The 23,926-nt window shown below is 41.2% G+C and overlaps 1 protein-coding gene across 10 annotated transcripts in view; it reads left to right on the top strand.

Moving 5' to 3' along the window:
• tenm2a (teneurin transmembrane protein 2a) overlaps positions 1 to 23,265 on the top strand; it is a 295,269-nt gene extending 272,004 nt beyond the window's left edge. For all 10 annotated transcript variants that reach the window (XM_083561554.1, XM_083561553.1, XM_083561551.1 and 7 more), the window contains 17 exons: positions 3,233 to 3,379; positions 7,774 to 7,984; positions 8,128 to 8,247; positions 8,632 to 8,893; positions 9,267 to 9,534; positions 10,958 to 11,101; positions 11,419 to 11,668; positions 11,790 to 11,810; positions 11,942 to 12,171; positions 14,445 to 14,599; positions 14,871 to 15,760; positions 16,603 to 16,778; positions 17,739 to 17,974; positions 18,071 to 18,367; positions 18,559 to 20,176; positions 20,344 to 20,474; positions 20,995 to 23,265. In XM_083561554.1, coding sequence (XP_083417680.1) covers positions 3,233 to 3,379; positions 7,774 to 7,984; positions 8,128 to 8,247; positions 8,632 to 8,893; positions 9,267 to 9,534; positions 10,958 to 11,101; positions 11,419 to 11,668; positions 11,790 to 11,810; positions 11,942 to 12,171; positions 14,445 to 14,599; positions 14,871 to 15,760; positions 16,603 to 16,778; positions 17,739 to 17,974; positions 18,071 to 18,367; positions 18,559 to 20,176; positions 20,344 to 20,474; positions 20,995 to 21,735 — 5,897 coding nt within the window. In that variant the 3' untranslated portion in view covers positions 21,736 to 23,265. The remainder of the gene's footprint in view (positions 1 to 3,232; positions 3,380 to 7,773; positions 7,985 to 8,127; positions 8,248 to 8,631; positions 8,894 to 9,266; positions 9,535 to 10,957; positions 11,102 to 11,418; positions 11,669 to 11,789; positions 11,811 to 11,941; positions 12,172 to 14,444; positions 14,600 to 14,870; positions 15,761 to 16,602; positions 16,779 to 17,738; positions 17,975 to 18,070; positions 18,368 to 18,558; positions 20,177 to 20,343; positions 20,475 to 20,994) is intronic.
• Positions 23,266 to 23,926: the final 661 nt, after the last annotated feature.

Below are 23,926 nucleotides of genomic sequence, written 5' to 3'. Positions count from 1 at the left end.
GTTTGCCCTACAGAGTAGAGCTCAAACAAAAAGCCATGAATTAGAGAAAACAAACCAAGGCGGGGCTGGACCATGTGCAGCAAATTTGCAAAGGGTGGAATTGGTGGACTATAGCTGAGGTTAAAGGCACCTAGGAAAGCAACGATTCTGAGGTAATTGTTAAATTTTTATGAGCCACCAGTGCAGAGTTCTGAGGGCAGGGAGATGGTACACAGTTTTTCTGTTATATTTATTTTTTTTCCGCAGGGCACAGGGCTGCCTTAAGACATTTTAATGACTTTGTCTCAGTGTCTACTAATAGAGGGATTTGGAGTGTGTTGCACTCTAACAGTGTGAAAGAAGCAACTGCGGGGTGCCGGATGGACTTTCAGTAATCACCCTATTAGGATGCATCAGTGGGGCCTTTTAACATTTAAATTAGAGAAAGGAGAAAACCCAGTGCTGAATTCCTCGTGGTGTATTCTTCCAAAATATCATGCATTATCATTTAATTGTGGTATATTGGAATAAAAGCACATCCCCAGTTCAAAAATTAACCAAAAGAATGAGAAAAGTGTGAAAAGACTGGTTGCAGAAACTCGTTCGGTGTGCACATTGACTTTGCATGCTGGTGCACTCCAGGTGAACCTGGTTTACGCTTGATCAAATGCATGATTGGACCACATGCGTAAGCCATGCTCAGTGGGGATGAACAGGCATGCAAGACAAATGTGCATTACCCAGTTTGTTCATCAGCATTTAATCAAAGCTTGGATGTTGGGTTTACATTTGACATGGCCATATCTTCTGCTATTTTTTTATAGTGTTTCATAAATGTGTTATAAAATCAGCCAGCGCTCAGATATACCTTTCTTCATATTTCTATATGGTACTATAGCAGTAGACTATCTGAAGCCTGTAAAACTGCTTATCTAACCTACCAGTGGTTTCTGTGTATGAAAAGTTTAGGGAGAAATTTGACTTTGTGGTTGTACAAGTATGAAGCTGAGGCCAGTCCTAGTTGGAGGGTATTTTGTAGGTTCTCTCACTATTTGATTTTTATCAGTCCCATCCTAAGGATAGTTTCAAGGATTTATGAATCTAACCTTTAGTTTTATGACCTTTAAAGGGGATAGAGCTGCACACAAGCAGATTGTGGAACGTGGCAGAGAACAGGTTTTCCCTCCCGGTCTGTTTCTTTCAGTGTTACACGCTCTCAGGCCTTCTTTCATTAGTTCTTTCGTTTGTTTCTTTCTTTTTTTTCTTTCTTTTTTTTCCCTTTCCGTTTTCCTTTCCCTTCCTTTAGTTACATTGTGTAGTGTACATCATAGTCCACCTGACTTCTAAGAACATACAGGGATTTTCTTTGCCTTCCACCCACCTTCATCTATCCTTCTCGGAGAATGTCTACTGACCCATAACTCAAGGCAATTTCACCTCCTTTTTCAAGGGATTACAATGATGTCCAATCACATTACTTTAGCCTGGTGTCTTAATACTTTGTGAAGCCCCACTTTATTCTAGGTACTGTGGGGAGAATTGACTGGCCTTTGGCATAAAAGAGGGGCCGTGCTCAGTCCTGCCCAACGAAAAAAGATCGATGGCCACTATAGATTCTGCTGTCTTGGTGCTTCATAAGTATTTGGCTGTCTAAAATGGCAACTTAATTTAAAAAGCAATCATTTCTAAGTGACTTTTCTCTCAACTCAATATTGTGTGGCAATCAATGCATAGTGGGCTGTTAATGTGGCATCTCAAGGACCACAGTTGTCGAAAATTGTATTAATTAAAGCCACATTGCATTTGATTCATGAAGGGTAAATGGGCCTAAGTGCATTCAAGGCTTTTTATGGTCTTTTGCCCATGACATCCTAACCACAAATCCATTGAAATGTCATATGTGCCAAATAAGGCAGAACTAATGACTATATGATAAAAGATACCTGCCTGCTCCAAAGGCCATATCTGCATGGTGACCAGCCACAATGTCACCGCCATGCTAAGGTGTTAACTGTTTAAGTTTAATCTTTGGGCTTTTGTCCTAAGCATGGCTAAACTCACACTGACATATGTGCTAATCCTCTTACAGTAATACAAACTGAGCCTCTATGCTTGAAATCTTTGGTGAGAGAAATATAATTGGTAATACCTGATTCCTAGCATTAATCTTGTCACTGTTGGATAAAATATTTGCTGTTTTAATTACCAAAGTGCCAGATTACGAAGGAATGTCAGGTCATGCCTCCAGGGTGCTTAATTATGTCCTGAAAAAGCAGCAGGAATCTGGAGTTTGCCCTTTTCATGGCATGGCGTGCTCAGCCGCCAGTCATAAACACAGCCTCTCCCCAGAGCATCCACAAATACTTGCGGTGACCTCACATGAAGCAGCTGTGACAGGTTTGTTTTTACTTTAATTTTGAAACGTTCCAGATATCCCTTTATAAAATAAAAAAAAAAATATATATATATATATATATTTTTTTTTTTTTTATAAAAAAAAATAAAAAATAAAAGAAATCTTGGATATTTATTCCTTAAAATTTTTACTTCTTTATAAACTCCAAATAAAAAAAATGCATCTCTCCTCACGTTATGGAAACTCCGTTTGCAGTTTCAGCAGTTATAAAGTTATAAATATATATCATATAAATGCTTCATGGAGTTATTAAGTAGGAACTCTAAACGTAATTCTAAGGCATACCTCAGCCTCTGGCATACGTTTGACAAAATCACTCTCACAAATTTATTTCCACTCTTACGTGTAGCTCATCACATAACCCAAGGCTCTCACCTACTCTGTCACTTCGCTCTCACTCATCTCTCTTGCTAAATCTGCCTACTATCTCAGGTTCACCCATGCACACACTCTTACCTAGACACACACACAAGACTTCTAATCTGATCTGATCTGTCTCTAGCTTCTCCTAATCACATTCGCACATGGAGAGCTGTGTGCGCAAGCCAAGGGAATCAAATCATCTCCCCCAAATGAACCCACTGGGAGCTCCTATACGTGTTCTTATTGAATATTCCCAAATCAACTCAATAACCTACGGGAGTGCTGCAAGTGTGTTTATGTCTACATTGCATGTGTGTGAGCGTGCATGTTTCTGCATGTCTTTAGGACCTATAGAACACGTCATCCAGCGACCTGACTTTACTTTTGTCATTTTGTGGCTTGCTTTACTCTTACTCCAGCTGTACCCTCTGTCCCTCCCTTTCTCTTTTTCCCTGCACCCGACCTCTTTTGCAGACGGCTGTCCTAACTTGTGCAACGGCAACGGGCAGTGCACCATGGGACAGAACAGCTGGCACTGTGAGTGCAAGACAGGCTGGAGGGGCACTGGGTGCAACGTCGCCATGGAGACCTCCTGTGCAGACAACAAAGACAATGAAGGAGGTCAGAAAAGCACCTAACAAGCAAAGCTGATATTTAGCTTTAGAAAATGTGAAAACCTCAAACCATTTTTTATATTATTAATATACTATATATATATATATATATACATTTAATAAGGTATACATTGTGTATGTATGTGATTCTTTTAACTTTAAGCAAATTAATTTATTTAATCATGTCAGAATAAATGGCATCTTTACCTCTTTACTAAATTGTCGAATTACATTACCGTGATTCTCAGCTAGTGAATAGATTGTATGTCTCACAGACGACTTCACTGCAAGGATGGACACAGGAGGGTAGACAGATTCACAGCAAGCTGTCACTGCTTGTTAACTTTGTTAACATATTTTGCAATGTCTTCAATCATCACCCAAGGGCAAAGTGACAGGGGAGCACCTATTAACTTGGGAACAGAGACAGTACACAGTGGCAGAGTTCACCTTGGAGTGCAGGACACTGGCTGCAGGTGGTGGGACAATCCAGCTCTCGTCATTTTTTTTGTCAAGGGCTTAAAAGGGATGAAGTCCCCGAAGTAGCCTATAGAGACAGTCACTTTTCTTTGCGCTTTCTCATTGACCTTGCAATTAATCGCTCCCTGGGAGAAAAAAAATCATGCTCCTATTCAAGTCTCACCAATATGTTCAAACAGTGTGAAGAAATGCAGGTCAGCAATGCCAAGACAGCAGATTCTAGAACGATGAATAAAAATATCTGTTATATTTATGAAAAAGGTCCTATAGATTGATTCATAACCATTATAGCAGGACAAATGGAAGATGGATTTGAGTAACATGCTGTGAATATCTCTTTTCTGTTTACTAGGGCTGTATAGCTTGGTTCAATTCTTTTCCATATTTTATACATTCATAAATGTCGTCCTTAAGACATCTACAGAGACGGCAGGGAAAGGAGAAGCGTATGAGAGTGGAGGTTCGGGTTGACACTTTAAATGTTGGTACTATGACTGGTAAAGGGAGAGATTTGATAGAGAGGAGAAAGGTAGATATGTTGTGTGTTCAGGAGACCAAGTGGAAAGGGAGTAAGACCAGGTACTTTGGAGGTGGGTTTAAACTGATCTTTCATGGTGTGGATGGAAAGAGAAATGGGGTAGGGGTGATTCTGAAGGAAGAGTACAGTACGAGTGTAGTGGAGGTGAAGAGAGTTTCTGATAGGGTGATGAACGTGAAGCTTGAAGTTGAAGGGATGATGATAAATGTCATCAGTGCCTATGCTCCACAAGTGGGTTGTGAGATGGAGGAGAAGGAAAGATTCTGGAGTGAATTGGATGAAGTGGTTGAAGGTGTATATATACGAATGAACGATTGATGATTGGGGCAGACTTAAATGGGCATGTAGGTAAACGAAACAGAGGTGATAGGTAGGTACTGCCTTAAGAAGAGGAATGTGGAAGGGCAGATGGTGGTAGATTTTGTCAAAATGATGGAAATGGCAGTGGTGAACACGTATTTTAAGAAGAAGGAGGAGCATAGGGTGATGTATAAGAGTGGAGGAAGGTGCACACAGGTGGATTATGTTCTATGTAGGAGATGCAACCTGAAGGAGATTGGAGACTGTAAGGTGTTGGCAGACGACAGTGTAGCTAGACAGCATCAGATGGTGGTCTGTAGGATGATGAAGAAGAAGAGAAGGAGATTGAGGACTGAAAGAAGAATAAGATGGTGGAAACTGAATGTTGAAGACTGTAGTGTGAGATTTAGGGATGCGGTCAGACAGGGGCTCTGTGGTGGTGAACAGGTGCGGCTTGATCGGGCAACTACTGCAGAAGTGATAAGGGAGATGGCTAGAAAGGTACTTGGTGTCACATCTGGAAATAGAAAGGAAGACAAAGAGATGTGGTGGTGAATGAGGAAGTGCAGGAGAGCATACGGAGAAAAAGGTTGGAAAAACAGAATTGGGATCGACAGAGTGATGAGAAAAGTAGGCAGGAGTACAAGGAGATGCGGCGGCAGGTAAAGAGGGATGTGGCGAAAGCCAAGGAAAAGGCATATGAGGAGCTGTATGTGAAGTTGGACACTAAGGAAGGAGAAAAGGATTTGTAGCGATTGGCCAGGCAGAGAGACCGAGCTGGGAAGGATGTGCTGCAAGTTAGAGCAATAAAGGATGAAGATGGAAATGTGTATTGTAAATGTGTATGAGTATTTTGAGCAGCTGATGTACGAGAAAAATAAAAAAGAGAGAAAGTTGGATGGTGTGGAGATGGTAAAGCAGGAAGTGGATAGGATTAGTATGGAGGAAGTAAAAACAGTTGATAAGTCACACCAAAAAGAGTTGTGGAAGCCAGGCTGAGAGAAGAGGTGACCATCTATGAGCAACAGTATGGTTTTATGCTGAGAAGGCAGACGCATTATTTGCTTTGTTAATAGAAAAGAATAGAGAAGGTCAGAAGGAGAAAGGTAGAAAGCGTACAACAGCGTGAGAGAGGAGTTGGGGTATTGTATGAGGATTGTATTGTCCATGGTGGAGGTTGGACTGCATCAAGGATCCGTTCTGAGCTCTTTGCTGTTTGCAGTGGTGAAGGACAGGTTGACGGACGAGGTCAGACAGGAGTCTTCATGGACTATGATGTTTGCGGATGATATTGTGATTTGTGGTGAGAGTAGGGAGCAGGTTGAGAAGCGCCTGGATAGGTGGAGGTATGCGCTGGAGAGACGGGGAATGAAAGTCAGTAGAAGTAAGACAGAGTACATGTGTGTGAATGAGAGGGAGGGCAGTGAAGTGGTGCAGTTGCAGGGAGAAGAGGTGGTGAAAGTGGAGTTCAGGTACCTGGGGTCAACAGTGCAAAGTAATAGAGAGTGTGTTAGAGAAGTGAAGTAAAGAGTGCAGGCAGGGTGAAGTGGGTGGAGAAGAGTGACAGGAGTGATTTATGATAGAAGGGTATCTGCGAGAGTGAAGGGGAAGTTTATAGGACTGGGGTGAGACCTGAGATGTTGTATGGTTTAGAGACAGTGACATTGACTAAAAGACAGGAGGTGGAGCTGGAGGTAGCAGAGCTGAAGATGTTGAGATTTTCATTGGGAATGACGAGGATGCACAGGATTAGAAATGAGTTTATTAGAACGTTTTGGACACAAGGTGAGCGAGGCGAGATTAAGATGGTTTGGACATGTGCAGAAGAGGGACATCTGATATATTGTTATATCTGCTGTGGACTGAAGAAGAACATACATGTCGTCTTCAGATATATATTGAGCAAACTTTTCATAACTTACATCCACAATTTCTCAAAATACACCCATTCTTTAAAAGAACACATTCATAATGTTAGGAGAGAGCTGTAGAGGTTAATTGAAAATTGTTTGTAAAGGTTGAAAAGTGCAAGTTCCATTCCTGGAGTAAATTATCAGCAGAGAGGGAGTCTACATGGAGAACTTCAATGTGCTATCAAAGAACAGCAAACTTCATGTAATCTACAAAGACTTCCAGGTTGAACTAACTTATAGCAATGCTCTATTAGAAACTTGTATGCCATACTTGCCCATCTCATCTTGACTCTATTAAAAGGATCCAAAACAGCAGCTTGTATTATAAACTATCGCAGCCTAACACCTGTCCTGGTTTAAGTCAGAGGTGTCCAATCTTTTCCACAAAGAACCAGTGTGGGTGCAGGTTTCCATTCCAACCAAGCAAGAGCAACACCAAATTCTACCTGTTTAAATCGAGTGATTTTTATTTTAAATGACTATCAGGTGTTCCCTTGATTGGTTGGAATGAAAACCTGCACCCACCCTGTTGCCTTCTTTCTCATAAACCTGCAATTGCACCTGGCAAATTTGCCAAATACTTAATTTGTCTGGCTGATTTTTCCGGTCTCTCGCGGATAGTATGAGAGACCAAAAAACGTATAGGGAATATATATATATATATATATATATATATATATATATGCACATAAAAGTACCACTTTTGGTAAAATAGGTCAAACAGGAAAGGTCATTTACATGTCTACCACAGTGTTATCTACGTGTGCATTATGGTGGCCTTGAAAATCTCCCTAATCAAGGGTCAGAGTAACTTTGAGTGGACAGCTCGTCTCGGTGGGATGCAGTTGAAGAGATAAATGCTTTCTCTGACCCAAGGTGCCTTTTTTCTGGGCCTATCTTATGAATTCACCTTTCTCTTTCTCTCTCTTTTTCACACCTTTCCCTTTCACTTTCAGCTACAACAAAAGTTTGCACTTGCAGCATTCGATCTATCAAAAAATGCATTAGTACTGTTGGAACGCTTAAAAAGAGAAAAGTTATATAATATCAATTCATTTTTTTAAAAGAGAGGACAAGTGGAAACGAAGAATGAATCAAGCGATCATAATCATATGATCCATAAGCGATTATAAAGCCTGCGACTCTCTGGTTTTATCTCTCTTCGATTAGATGGTCTAACAGACTGCATGGACCCAGACTGTTGTATCCAGAGCCCATGTCAGAACAGCCCACTGTGTCGTGGCTCTCGAGACCCATTGCAAGTGATCCAACAAAACCAGCTGCCGGTGCAGAAGGTTCGCTCCTTCTATGAGCGTGTTAACATGCTGGTGGGCCGGGATAGCACGCATATTATTCAGGGAGAAAATCCTTTTAATGCCAGGTAGAGCAACATTTTTTCACACTAAATGCTTTGTCTTATGCCAGTAGCATCGCCTATATGATTGTTACATTTTGATAGATTTTTTTTTTTGGTAATATTACTTGCGGTTTTTGCTTGTGAAAAGACACTTTTGCCTTTTTCAGTCTGGCATCCCTGATAAGAGGCCAGGTTCTGACTACAGATGGAACCCCCTTGGTGGGGGTCAATGTGTCCTTTGTTAAGCACCCTCACTATGGATATACACTTACAAGGCAGGATGGAACGTAAGTGACTAAGTCTTAATGTTTAAACTTATTCCTCAGCAATCGGGAACCGACGTTAATATTTTCTTTCACCCCTTTTTTTATTGTTAGAATTTAAGCTTACTTATGGCATTGTTAAACACTACTAAGCTGTTATTTATTACAGCTTCAAGTGTTGGTGATATATACCACTGCATTAAAAACAAATAGAAAACAAATGTTTATTACATTCATTTGGAATAATGTAAACCTAAAGCTTTTCTGCTAAAAAGACTGTAATTTATCAATGAAATTAATTATTCCCCGCAAAAATCTGGCGTTTTGACTTGTAAAATCATTTAGACTATAATAGTGCCATCAATAATGTGTACTGCGCAAGTAATTGTTTTCCTTCTTTCTTTACAGCTTTGACCTCATCGCTAACGGAGGCGCTTCTATCACACTGCATTTCGAGCGTGCGCCGTTCCTGAGCCAAGAGCGCACAGTCTGGCTGCCATGGAACAGCTTCTATGCAATGGATACGCTAATGATGAAAACGGAGGAGAACACAATCCCTGGCTGCGACCTGAGCGGTTTTGTGAGGCCTGATCCAGTTGTGGTGGCATCACCCCTGTCTTCGTTCTTTAGCTCTAGACCAGGAGAGAGGTCCATTATCCCTGAGACTCAGGTCAGTGCAGGGTCCAACAATATGTTCTGGTTCATATCAATTTTATTTTTTGTCAAGGTTATTAAAGAAAAGCTGTTTTTTTTTTTTTGGGGGGGGGGGGTTGTGCCAGAGGTCATCTCTGTCAAAGCCCGTTACTTATTCAGACATCAGTTAACCAGGGTTCTCTCAAGTAGCAGCCTCTGACATTGCAGACTGCAGAGTACATAAATTACATTTTAACCACAGTACTTTTGTGCATAAATGAGCTACTTCGGAAATGGATTAAAATTGGAGTTTAAACTATAATCTATTTTTTCATTATCCTGGAGGGGACAAATTTTCCCACCAATTTCTGTTACTTTCTAACTTAGACCTTTTACTTAATGTTCTTCAGGTCCTTCATGAACTGATTGAAATACCGGGCAGCAATCTGAAAATGTGCCACCTGAGCTCACGGGCTGCGGGCTACCGAACACTGCTGAAGATTACGATGACCCAGGCAGTGGTGCCCCTCAGCCTGATCAAGGTACACCTGATGGTGGCTGTGGAAGGTCACCTCTTCCAAAAGTGGTTCCACGCTTCCCCTAACTTGGCCTACACCTTCATATGGGATAAGACAGATGCTTATGGACAGCGAGTATATGGCCTTTCTGAGGCAGTGGGTGAGTAAACCAATTGGGTTAAATAAATTTGAATATGTGTGTAATACGAGCTCACATAGAGTTTTATTAAACACACAAAGCCATATTAATCAACGATGCAGTGTGATTCAAGAGAGCATTCTGCCCTTAGCCCCAGTCAGCTCTGACTTTGGGAAATGGATACAGGTATCCATGCTGCTGTCAGCACTGGGAGGAGATTGTTGAGCATCGCACCCTGTCACTGATTTGCTGTGTGCAAACAGTGTGATAGCGACTCCACCCCCTTTATCTGCTCAGTTCTGTTTACTCGGCCTTTCTCCTCATCTCATTGTAGCTACGAAGCAAATCTTGGCAAATTCAATTGCAGAAATTTGTCTTGCTCTAATGGATTTATAGTAATGTATGTAAAATTCTGCAGTTGTATCCAGCATCTCATTATTACAACATGTGCATGTGGCTTTTTGATTGGTAATGGGTGGATCGATACTGAGGTTTTGTTACTTTGATCCTGACAGTTCCACTTGAATCAGGCATATAATAATTGTTGCTGTACATTTATGTTTGTCAGATTAAATTAGAAATCTAGCATTTACATACATTTTGACGGAAATTAAACGGATGTCAAATTAGATAGATTTGTCTCCTTATGCTTCCTCACAAAACCATGCCAGGAAACAGTTGCAGACTCACAACAGAGCAAGAATATATTGTGATGTGCCAGTATTCAGCCAAAATATTGGGAATGCCAAACCTTTTACAAATCAGTTAAGTACAAGAACAGTAGATACAGTATGAGCAATCAGATACCATGTGATTGCAAGTGAAAGCAGTTAGTCTGTCATGAGCCGGAGTGAAGTAGACTGGGAGTGTCATCAGGAAGGGAGGCATTATTTAGGCACTAACAGTGATAATATTTTAAAAGCAGGGAGGAGATGAAAGCAAAGGAGGACCTGGAGTAGGTAGAGAGAGCCACATCCTTGTGTTTGTTTGTATGAGGGTTGTAAGGATGTGAGGAGACATGGGTTATATGCAGAGCCTTCATTCTAACCGTCTCACTGAGATACAGGTATTACTGGAATAAAATTAGGTGGCTCAGCTACTAGTATTTGTCACAGATATGGGGTGTTTTTTGCAATTTTTTGCATTTTGCTAGTTGCTGCTCTCTTGTCCAGACAGTTTTATTCTCACATGGTCTTTTTGTAGTTACTTTGTCCTTCAGATTTTAAACTGTAGGGTTTATTTATACCCCTTCTCTTTCAGCTGGCTTTTTTTTTTAATGATTCAGCTTTAATGTGGAGATTGACATTTAATCAATTAAATGTGGTTTTAATGTCTTTTGAGTGACATGCCCTGTCCTCTCTCTCTCTCTCTCTCTCTCTCTCTCTCTCTCTCTCTCTCTCTCTCTCTCTCTCTCTCTCTCTCTCTTTATATATTGTCTTTGCAGTCTCCGTGGGTTATGAATATGAGACATGTCCTAGTCTGGTGTTATGGGAGAAGAGGACAGCTGTACTGCAGGGGTATGAACTTGAGCCCTCTAACCTTGGAGGATGGTCTTTGGACAAACATCACATCCTCAACCTACGCAGCGGTATGCAGTTCCTTCTAAACCTGTTGCTCTCGTCTTTTTTCTATTGAGTCCTGAGTAGTACTTAGGTCTATACACGTTCCTAATAAATAATTGCACTTATTTAGAATTTTGTCAGATTATAAATGGATGTATTGCTTCTATTAAGTGGCATTGACGGACCAAACCTGATAAAGAGCTGCGGTGTATTGAATCAGTCAATAACCTAAAGCATAGTCTAAGAATGTGGAAGCAGCAATTAAAACACAAAGCTTATAAAATGCAACTTGTAAACAGCTTTTATTGAATTCGTACATATTCTGCTTTCTGTTAAATTCTAGGGATCCTTCATAAAGGCTGTGGAGAAAACGTCTTTGTTTGCCAGCAGCCCCCAGTCATCACTAGCGTTATGGGCAATGGGCGTCGGCGCAGTATCTCGTGTCCGAGCTGTAACGGATTGGCAGATGGGAATAAACTGTTGGCACCAGTCGCACTGGCAGCGGGTATCGATGGCAGCCTGTACGTGGGTGACCTGAATTTTGTACGCAGGGTGTATCCATCTCTCAATACTACTCGTGTGCTAGAACTCAGGTACCGCAGGAGAATTACATATATTTCTTGCATATACTTTGTAAAATTTACTATAGTTGCACATGTCAGAATAATTTTTTCTGTTTTATTTTCTTATAAAAAAAAATTTCTGCCACCAAAGAAATAAGGATTTTCGACACAGGTAAGACTTTTTTAGGTAACTTTAGTGTTATGAATTATATATTATAAATATTATAAATTACATGTAAATTTCATATCTTTGATATACATAATTAAAGCTGTAGTTGACTCCGTCATGATAATTTCCTGCAGCAACAACCCAACACACAAGTACTTCCTGGCTGTAGACCCAGTCACAGGAGCTCTGTTCATCTCAGATACAAACTCCCGAAGGATATACAGAGTGCGTTCACTCACTGGGGGTCGGCTTCTGGCTGACAATTCTGAGGTGGTAGCAGGAACAGGAGAGCAGTGTCTGCCTTTTGATGAGAGGTGTGGAGATGGAGGAAAAGCTGTGGAGGCTACTCTTATGAGCCCAAAAGGTAAAAAAAAAAAAAAAATAAAATAAAATAAAATCTAAGTAAATTTGGGTGCATATCAGGCAGAGGTGATGATTTAGTACTATTGGTTCTCGTTCCTTTGGCATTTAAACAATACTGAAAAACTAAAATTTTAACCCTCAACATACCTTGGTATATTATTGTCACGATCATACAGTTTGGACAATTTTCAAATAAACACGTTCCCTCATGATATGAAGTGAAAAATACTGAATGTGGAATATGAAATATGAAATTTTGGGTAAGACTCACATTTCATATAAATGCAGTATGCACCATATAACAGATTTGAGCTATGTGCATGTGGTGAGTTTCACTGAAACCCGAACACAACTCTTCAATACAGAACACTGAGTTGCAGAGGACTCGATAAAACACTGTTTTTGTACACACACTGAACTTGCACAGACTCAACAAACACTCAGTTTTTGCACAGACTCTTTTCTTTAATTCACCTTAAAGTTTTTAGTGTTTTGTATTTCTTAGTATTTATCGCATGCCTTATTGCCTGTTTGTGGATACTGCTGGAAGCTGTAAATCTATCTATCTATCTATCTATCTATCTATCTATCTATCTATCTATCTATCTATCTATCTATCTATCTGTCTGTCTGTCTGTCTGTCTGTCTGTCTGTCTGTCTGTCTGTCTGTCTGTCTGTCTGTCTGTCTGTCTGTCTGTCTGTCTGTCTGTCTGCCTGCCTGCCTGTCTGTCTGCCTGCCTGCCTGCCTGCCTATCTGCCTGTCTATCTGCCTGTCTATCTATCTATCTATCTATCTATCTATCTATCTATCTATCTATCTATCTATCTATCTATCTATCTATCTATCTATCTATCTATCTGTCTGTCTGTCTGTCTGTCTGTCTGTCTGTCTGTCTGTCTGTCTGTCTGTCTGTCTGTCTGTCTGTCTCACATCAGTATTCAGACTTCATACCTAACTACATCTTAATTATTTAAATACATTTAACACTCTGCAAATTCACCAAAACATGGGGACATTTTTTTAATAATAATTATTCAACATAATAGCTAAAATGTAAAATAAATACACACACCATTTTCCTCAGTTTCACTAACTTTAGCATTTTCACAGGTAAGGACTCTTGCTGGGCATTTCTGCCTGGCACTACTCTGACATTGTAGTTGTGCCGACTGCATGGTCATTGGCTCCTGTCTTAGGACCCCACAGCCAGCACAATGGTACTGTCGGAGTGGCGCCTGGCAGAAATGCTCAAAAAGTGTACCTACCTGTGTTCCTATCAAGCGTAGAAACAGGAACTTTTATGTTTTATACTGCTGTCAGTCACGCAGAAATGACGATTTGCTGTATCAATTATTATTAGTTGTCTTGCAGCCAATTAATGCAGGTGGAACTCGTATTGTCAACATTTAAAAAAACTTTTCAAAAATTGCCTGTGTTATAATATAAACAGAGTGTAAACTGTACTTGTTATTGTCTTTTTACAATTTATTAGTTCTTGCTTGGCATGTTACATTACAGTTGACAGCACAGGAAATAATGCTGTCTGCTTTGAGCACATTTTGTAAAGCTCGTCCTAAAAGCCAATACGCTAGAAAACTAAAATCTCCTGTTTCAAAAGGCAATTAACAAGAAAGATCTGGCAGATGTAAAGGTCTAAACTGTTCATTGGGCAACTGAATGGAAAGGATATTCCCTGTTTAAATATTGACAAGTTTGTTGAACTTAAGTTGCCGGTTCTAAATATGTACCTTATTGTGAAATCCTGTGATTCATTGTATAAAATAAAAAAAAGAAACTTGACACCAAACTGTCAGAAATGTCACACTGTCACATTTTTCATCTATGACATGGAATCATGAATAGAAAGGGTAGCAGACTACACAGGCCTGATTCCTAACTCCCAGATGACTGTGAGAAGTGCACTCTTGCATCTACTGTGCTCTGCATTTGCTCTTTTCGGGTTTGTCTTCCTGTCTTTCTGCTTCTCAGTTTAGTCACAACGGTGGTGCAAAGCACCTTTGACCTCCACCATCAGACACCTACACAGTTCCCTCTACTTGTTTCTTATTGTCTCAATGTCTCCAAAAAGCTATTTTGGTCTATTTCATCCTCCGCCCCCATATGTGAACCGATGTGCTTCAGAGAAGGTGGCGTTTGATGGATGGATATCATTGCCGAAGCAGAAATTGGATAGGAGGGTCTGATATTTAAAACAACTGATGGCACATTTGGAAAAAAGAACCCATGTCTTACAATTTCTCTTAATGTCTTAGGTATTGCAGTTGACAAAAATGGAATGATGTTTTTTGTGGATGCGACCATGATCAGGAAGGTGGACCAGAATGGGATCATCTCCACACTTCTGGGGGCTAATGATCTCACCGCTGTACGACCACTCAGCTGTGACGCCAGCATGGACGTCAGCCAGGTGCGCCAAGAACACTAATCCTTGCATGCTCAGAGGATCACACAAATCCTCGAAATAGAAGTCTTTTTTTTTTTTTTGTCTTGTTTTTGCATTGGAGTAGTGAAATGGTTTCAGATTCTCAATCTGTGTGGCCTTAAAATGCAAGTACACAGGCAGCTCTGTAGATGCTGGATTGAAAGATGTGTTATTAATTCTGATTTAATAGGCTACTAACAATGATTCCTGAAAAATGTTTCTACTGGCACATGAACCATGACTGCTGTTGTTTCAGGTACGTTTGGAGTGGCCCACTGACCTAGCAGTAAACCCCATGGACAATTCCTTGTATGTTTTAGAGAACAATGTTATCCTACGCATCACTGAAAACCATCAGGTCAGCATTGTGGCTGGTCGGCCCATGCACTGTCAGGTTCCAGGCATCGACTACTCCCTCAGCAGGCTGGCTATCCACTCAGCACTGGAGAGTGCCACTGCCATTGCTGTCTCCCATTCTGGTGTACTGTACATTGCTGAAAGCGATGATAAAAAAATCAATCGGGTACGCCAGGTCAGTGCCAACGGGGAGATCTCATTGCTGGCTGGGGCAACGTCTGAGTGTGACTGCAAGAACGATGTAAACTGCAACTGCTATGCGGGCGATGAAGGATATGCCACTGATGCCAGCCTCAATGCCCCCACCTCACTAGCAGTGGCTCCTGATGGCACACTCTACATCGCTGACCTCAACAACATTCGCATTCGAGCTGTGCACGCCAACCGCCCAGGCCCAAACGCAGCTGGCCAATATGAGGTGGCATCACCACGAGAACAGGAGCTCTATGTGTTCAGTGAGGAGGGTCTCCACTTGCATACCATCAGTCTGGTCAGTGGCATGAGTCTCTACAACTTTAGCTACACGCCTGAGGGAGAACTTGCTGCCGTTGTGGATAACTGTAACAACACCGTGCTAGTGCGCAGGGAGGGTGGAAGCCTGGGTGGCGCTAGCACAGTTAGACTCCACCTACTCCCTGACAACAAGGTGTTAACTCTGGGGTTGGATATAGGAGGCAGTCTGCGCTCTATCTCCACCTCTGACCAGGAGATTGTACAGCTCAGCTACAGTGGCAGCACAGGTCTGCTCGCCAGTAAGGCTGACGAGACAGGCTGGACCACATTTTATGAGTAAGTGAGTGAGTATGTGTGTGTGCGCGTGTGTGTGTGTGTGTGTGTGTATGCGTGCGTGTGGGTGTGCTTCGTCTATTGTATTCTGTTTAAAAACACATACACAAAAGAACTTCACATTTTAATAAGGTTCAGATTCAATTTCCTCTGAATAAAAATGGGTTGTGGAGGTTTATATGACGTGTCTATTCCCCTATGACTGTGTGAAATCAGGATGTGTAAATATTTGTATTCAGGATCATCCCTACATAATGGGAATTATGTGAAACATTGCTTCCATCTGCTGTCTGCCTATGTAATTGCACCTGCTTTCAAAAAAATAAATAAATAAATAAAAATGTAAAGAAAGAAAGGAAGAAAGAGGGAAAAAAAACAAGCAGCTGAACAGGGAGAACGTGTTCCCTCTACAGCACTCCACTAAAACAGACATCAGTTAGTCTGGAACAGATCTGTGATAGGCTCTAAACAGTGTCTCCATGGAATTCCAGACAGAGATTGAGAGAAAGAAAGTGAGAACACAGGCTAGGGACAAGCCTGCCAATTGAGAACCTCACCATACGATAAGCTTTCTAATATTTTGATCTCGGATATTACCATACAAGTTCACATGAGAGCATGCCTGCTTTTATGTGACAGAATTGTCATACACCCACAGTGTCTGCTGTGCCTCTGATGCTAAAAATCAGTCAGACCCAAATGATGCAATGATGCATTTATATGAGAAACTGTCTGCTGCGGCAGTTTGAAAGTCATAGAAATCACAGAACTTGATTGTGGTTCCACGGGTTATTTCAGAATTGTTTTCTATTAAGTATATTTTTGTAAACTTCTTGCGCCTGCAGATATGACAGCGAGGGGAGGCTTACGAATATGACCTATCCAACTGGAATGGTGACAAGTCTGCATAGAGAGATTGAGAAGTCCATTAACATCGACATCGAGAGCTCAAACAGAGATGATGACATCACTGTCATTACAAACCTTTCATCAGTTGAGGCATCCTACACTGTAGTGCAAGGTGTGTGCGTTCAAATGTTTCATTATGAACTTTGCCATGTCGTTGCCTCTGCCATGTCAAACCGAAATATGTTTTGGGAGAAACAGTAAATCCATGTCATTCGGGGAGAGAGAGAGAGAGAGAGAGAGAGAGATGATAGATAGACAGACAGACAGACAGACACACACACACACACACACACACACACACACACACATACACCCATACATACATACATACATACATACATACATACATACATACATACTGGAACAGGTAAGAAATATACACCAAGAGCGGTTGGCCCCTTTCCCTGAACCATACACCAGATGAGATAGAGCCTAAAGTAATAGCTTTACCTTGCATTCTAGGGGCATAGAGAGGGAAAATGTCCAAGTTTAATTAAGGATTCAGCCCAGGAGGGCAGTGAAAGAGGAGAACTTTCAGCTACCTGAAGTTGAAAATCATTAAAATCTCCAGATGTTTCCTGTTCGACATCTGTGCACACAGATTTCTAATTAAAATCCTACTTCCGCCTCTTAATTAACTGTATAACTTAGTAATACAGATAAGCGAAAAACGGCATATTTATAAAACATTTAGTCTGTTGGTCTAATGAACGAAAAGACGAGCATTTTTAATAGCCAACCCCACATTTATTTTATTATACTGTGATAATTATGTAGTGGGTGGGTGTTATACAGCATGCTTGCACAAAAGTAACCAGAAGTTATTTATAGTCAAAGGCAATATAATTTAAATCTGAAGCTATTTATTTGTTTTTTTTTTTGCTGAAAAAAAAAAAAAAAAAAGGAAAGGAAAGGAAAGGAAAGAAAAGGAAAAAAAAAAGGCTCGTGCTAGAATCTAGGATATAATATTTACCACCAATTAAAAAAAGGCTTGTGTGGAAGTCCAGAGATGAAATATTTAGCACAAATTATAAAAAAAAATGTTGTCTTTTCCCTCTGTTTGTCTCTCCAGATCAAGTAAGGAACAGCTACCAGCTGTGTAACAATGGCACGCTGAGAGTGATCTACGCTAATGGGATGGGTATCAGTTACCACACGGAACCTCACATTCTGGCGGGGTCAGTGAGCCCTACCATTGGCCGTAGAAACATCACTCTGCCCACCGACAATGGACTCAACTCTATAGAGTGGCGACTGCGTAAGGAGCTTACCAAGGGCAAGGTCACGGTGTTTGGCAGGAAATTAAGGGTGAGTAAAGCTGCTTAGTTTTCATCAAACATTCGCAGTTAATGGGGTCAGACTCTCTTCAAGGAAATTACCCTTTTACTGACATCTTTTTTTCAGGCCCACGGACGCAACCTGCTCTCCATCGATTTTGACAGGAACACACGGACAGAGAAGATTTATGATGACCACAGGAAGTTCACACTAAGGATTACTTATGATGCTCAGGGCCGACCTGCTATTTGGCAGCCTAGCAGCAGCCTGGCTGTAGTAAACGTATCCTACTCTTCCACTGGACGGCTGGTGGGCCTGCATCGGGGCAGTATGAGTGAGAGGACAGAATTTGACCAACAAGGACGCATCCTCTCCCGCGCGTTTGTTGACGGCAAGGTGTGGAGCTACAGCTACCTAGACAGGGTGAGTTCTCAGGTTGTCAGTGTCAAATAATTTCAATTCCAAATCAACTCTAGCTACAGTGCTATATGTAGTATTGTATACTAGACTAGTGTAGTATTCTAAATGGCTGTTAAACTATAAAAAAATTTTTAATCGGTGTATAAATCTTCGATTGCAATAAAGATAAATGTCTTATTTTTTTCTTTATACAGTCGGTGGTGCTGCTCCTGCAGAGTCAGAGGCAGTACATCTTTGAGTTTGATCCATCTGATCGTATCACTGCGGTCACTATGCCTAGTGTGGCTCGACACACAATGTTTACCCATGTGTCCATCGGCTATATCCGGAACACTTATAACCCCCCTGAAAGCAATGCCTCCATTATCTATGATTTCAGTGAAGATGGTCGCCCTCAGGCCACATACTTCCTGGGTACAGGACGCCGTGTCCTTTACAAATATGGCAAACTGGCCAAGCTCTCCGAGATTTTGTATGACAGCACTGCTGTCACTTTTGGCTATGATGAAACATCTGGTGTGCTCAAGATGGTCAATCTGCAGAGTGGAGGCTTCTCGTGCACTATAAGATATCGTAAGATGGGTCCCCTAGTGGACAAACAGATCTACCGCTTCTCTGAGGAAGGCATGGTGAATGCCCGCTTCGACTACACCTATCACGACAACAGTTTCCGAATAGCGAGCATGAAGCCAGTCATTAGTGAGACGCCACTACCTGTGGACCTGTACCGCTATGATGAGATTTCTGGCAAAGTGGAACATTTCGGCAAGTTTGGTGTCATTTATTATGACATCAATCAGATCATCACCACAGCCGTAATGACGCTCAGCAAGCACTTTGATGCACATGGTCGCATAAAAGAGGTGCAGTATGAAATCTTCCGCTCGCTCATGTACTGGATGACAGTGCAGTATGACAACATGGGTCGTGTGATCAAAAGGGAGCTGAAGATTGGGCCGTATGCCAACACCACGCAGTACCGCTATGAGTATGACGGTGATGGGCAGCTCAGTGGGGTCAAGGTCAATGACTGGTCCACCTGGCGCTACAGCTATGACCTCAATGGTAATCTGCACCTACTAAACCCTGGCAACAGTGCCCGTCTCATGCCACTACGCTATGACCTGCGGGACCGAATCACGCGCCTTGGCGACGTGCAGTACAAGCTGGATGAAGATGGCTTTCTTAGCCAGAGGGGTTCTGACGTCTTTGACTATAACTCCAAAGGACAGTTGGTGAGAGCGTATAGCCGTGTAGGAGGAGGATGGAGTGTGCAGTACCGCTACGATGGAGTTGGACGACGAGTCTCTACCAAGAACAGCCTGGGGCAGCACCTGCAGTTTTTCTACGCTGACCTGAACAACCCGGTGCGAGTCACGCATGTTTTCAACCACTCAAGCTCAGAAATCACTTCACTCTACTATGACCTGCAAGGCCATCTGTTCGCCATGGAGGTGAGCAGCGGTGAGGAGTACTATATTGCCTCAGACAACACAGGAACACCACTGGCCGTTTTTAGCAGCAACGGACAGATGATCAAGCAGGTGCAGTACACGGCCTACGGTGAGGTGTACCACGACTCCAATCCTGAGTTCCAGCTGGTAATCGGATTCCACGGTGGCCTCTACGATTCGCTGACCAAGCTCGTGCACTTCACACAGAGGGACTATGATGTATTAGCAGCCAGATGGACATCACCTGATTATACCATGTGGCAGAAGATCAGCAAGGACCTGGCTCCATTTAACTTGTACATGTTCAAGAACAATAATCCTCTCAGCGATATGCTGGATGTGAAGAATTATGTCACAGGTAAGTAGTGGTCTTATATCAGGGTGAATAGGCTCACCAATGAGGGTGGCACAAAGCCTTTGAGATTGAGAGCCTTTAATGTGATTCATTCAATACAAGCTTTTGACATCAACATAGTGGGTTTCTGTGAATTAAAAACTCACGGTTTTTATATGTTTCTTGCTCAGATGTAAAGAGTTGGCTGGTGATGTTTGGCTTCCAGCTCAGTAACATCATCGCTGGCTTCCCTAAACACACTTTATACTTTGTGGATCCGCCATATGAACTACAAGCCAGTCAGGAGTGTGAGAATGGCCAGGTGAGTTTTCAAGTTCAAGCAATTGTAAATCCTATCTATAAGGGGGAATGCTATTGATTATAGAAAAATTTTAACTTTCATTGCATCTGTAGTGTATTGATGATTAACACTACCAATAATTTCAATACATTTCCCTTTTACACAACTTATTGTTTTTACTCAAAATTTAAAAACCCGTCCAAAACATTTATATTGACATTTATTCTATAAATAAATCACCATATAATAAATGATTTTATGAACAAATGATACTACTGTAACCAAACACTGAATCAATACAAATTCTTGAATTTTATAATGTGATCGTCTGTAAAATGAAGCACTTCCTTGTGTACTTTAAGCTACAATGACAGCTTTTCCTGAAAATGAGTTGATGTAAGCATAACAGAAAAGGTTTCTTAGAAATATTTGTACTGCCCTAACAACTGTCCTTGGATGTTTGGTATTCTTGTCTGTGGTAATTATCCCTATTTTTAAAGCGTGCTGCCACTAAACTCCAGCCGTTTCCTTTTTCTTGCAGCTGATGTCAGGAGTTCAGCAGGAGGCTGAGAGGCACAACCAGGCTTTCATGGCTTTAGAGGGTCAGCTGCTCAATAAAGATCGACAGAACAAGCGTGATAAACCAGGTCATTGGTTTGGCACAGTGCCATCCATCATTGGTCAGGGCATGATGCTGGCTGTGAAAGAGGGCCGTGTAGTGACGGGTGTCTCTAGCACGGGCAGCGACAACAGCAGGAAGGTGGCTCTGGTTCTCAACAACGCCGTGTACCTGGAGGGCACGCATTACGTGCAGGATGGTCATGACTGCCACTTCTTTGTGAAGATCGGCTCCGCTGATGCAGACTTGCTGGCGCTGGGGCTCAGCAATGGGCGCAGGGTGCTGGAAGGGGCCGGTATCAACATTACAGTGAGTGGGCGCTCGCGGCGCGGCGTTACCGTCGAGCTGCGGTCGACTGCACTGTCCCTGAGCGTGCGCTACGGCCTGGCGCAGGACACGCTGGATGAGGAACGCGCCCGGCTGCTCGAGCTGGCACGCCAGCGGGCACTGGCAGGCGCCTGGCTGCGAGAGCAGCAGAGGACACGAGATGGTAAGGAAGGGAGCCGCCTGTGGACCGAGGGTGAGAGGCAGCAACTGCTCTCGACAGGGAGAGTTCAGGGCTATGATGGTTACTATGTGCTACCCGTGGAGCAATACCCTGAACTGGCTGACAGCAGCACCAACATCCAGTTTCTCAGACAGAATGAAATGGGCAAGAGGTAACAGAACTCCGAGCGCATTCTTATCTTCTGCATTTTTCATTCTCTTTTCCTCTGCACCACTCTGTGTCTCACCCCTGTTCTCTTTTGACCTATCTCCTTTACCCACGGAGAATAAATAAACTTAAGGGGTAACTCTCTGAACGCTGCAGGGACTTTTAAAAAGAATATTATTGTTACTGCCATGGGCAAAAAATAATTTGCAAGAACTGTTTTTGTGCACTGCAAATAACTGAAACAGATCGGCTGTTAATATTAAAATAAAAAATTAATCCCCTTTTTAAAAAAGAAATACTATTTTTACCCATATTTTTTGGGTTCGGAGAGGATGTTGGTGCCACGTGGTACTATCTGTTTCTGCGTGATCTGGATTGCAGAGAGGATGCTTCTCTCGAGTTGTCACAGGGGCCTATAGTCACAACACTGGAACTGAGCAACATCCACAAAGTGGATTATCAGTCATACCAGTCTCAGGCCTCATACTGTATTCTCAATAACTGCGGCTGTGTAAAGTACCATCCACAAACTGCTTTATGTTCCTTCATAAGAGCAGAACTCCAACAATGGATAACTGTTTCTTTGTTTGATTTGTTTTTTTTTTTTTTGTTCTGTTTTTTGTTTTTTGTTAAACAAGGAAAATTATGGCTATATTTGCATAAGATCAGTGTCCAGCATTGTTCTGTTTTGTCACTGGAGGAGTAGAATAATATCTGTGGTGTGTCAGTGAACACTGATGTTCTGGGTGGGCTTTAGATGAGATAGTATTGTACATCTCAGTTGCAGTAGATTTGTGAGACTCTAACCGGGGCACTTCTGTACAGAAACATCGGGGAAAAAAAAGAAAGATACATTCATGCTATCCAGATTAAACTGCTTAACTGTAACTAGTGTAAGAAACAATTTTTTATTTTACGTTCATTCTTTTTATTTATGTATTTATTATTCTTAGTACTCTATGACAATCATGAAGACGTCACCATTTTTAGCCAAGAAAACAGAGTATTTTCTTTTGTAAAATATGTAAGAAATGTTCATTAAGTTTTTATATTAATTTTGAGTTGCTTAAGCAAATTAGTCATAGACAAAAAATCATTTATGTAAAGTGTTCAAAATTGTTTATACTTTAAATAAAGTTTAAAACTGTGAAACTTGCTTTTTTTCGAAATATCTCTATGTACAGTGTATAGATTTTCCTTTATGCAGTAGAATATTGTTCATAATATCACATTTTATATTTCTAACAAAAGGTGGCTTGTAATGTGCAAACCTATAGCTGGTATAAAGACGCTAGGATTTGTGGCACTCCAATATTCCAGATAAACAGTATTGATCCCCAGTTTGATGTTTTTGTTTGATTAGGTTTTGTTTTCATGCAAAGTTGCTGTACTAGAACCCAAAACCGTAGAAATGGATTCTATCCACTGTGAAGAGACTCATTATGGATGTCATTATGTACCAAATCAGTATTGAGGGATCCGTACATTTAAGCAAGTCTTCTCTGAGACCTTATCAATAAAAGGTTTACTTCATGTGAGTTTGATTTGTCTGTTGCATTTCTGAATACCGAAACGACCGATGGATTAATCCATAACTGTAACCAAACCCAACAAAGCAAAGACAACAGTTTGTCTGTAATGAAGGCCTATGTGTAGCTTTCAAAAAGGTCTGGAATAAAAATACATGAATATTTATAATGAACAACCATGTAATTCTTAAATCTGACTGGTCAGAGGCAGATTCATTTTCTACAACTGAAGCTCTAATAGTTAACAATTACTATCATTGCTCATATTAATATTTTCATTCTAGTGTTATTAAATTATCTGATCATATAATATACTATTTAGTATAATCAACATTGATATATTTTCGAACCATGCTCATCTATGTTGCATTATACCAAACATTATATTGAAATTTAAGCTGCCATGGATCCTCTCATTCATTCATGATTTCATAATATTTAAATATAAATAAATACAAATATATTACTCTGTAATCTGTTTACTAACGCAGTTGTGTTTTGAAAGTTCCAGTTCAGTAAAACTTATAGTACAATTAGAAACAATCCAATTTATTGTACAGTAGAGTTCAATGCCTAATACATCTCTTCAGTGACCACTAATGACATACATGAAGCTTGTTCTTATTCAAAAGTCTTTCCAAATGCCATTTTTCCCTGTTTTTTATCTTCT

Source organism: Silurus aristotelis (assembly GCF_946808225.1).
Source record: "Silurus aristotelis genome assembly, chromosome: 14".
Classification (NCBI taxonomy): Eukaryota; Metazoa; Chordata; class Actinopteri; order Siluriformes; family Siluridae; genus Silurus; species Silurus aristotelis.
Note: the sequence above shows the minus strand (reverse complement) of the source record. Positions and strands in the feature narration are given on the sequence as shown.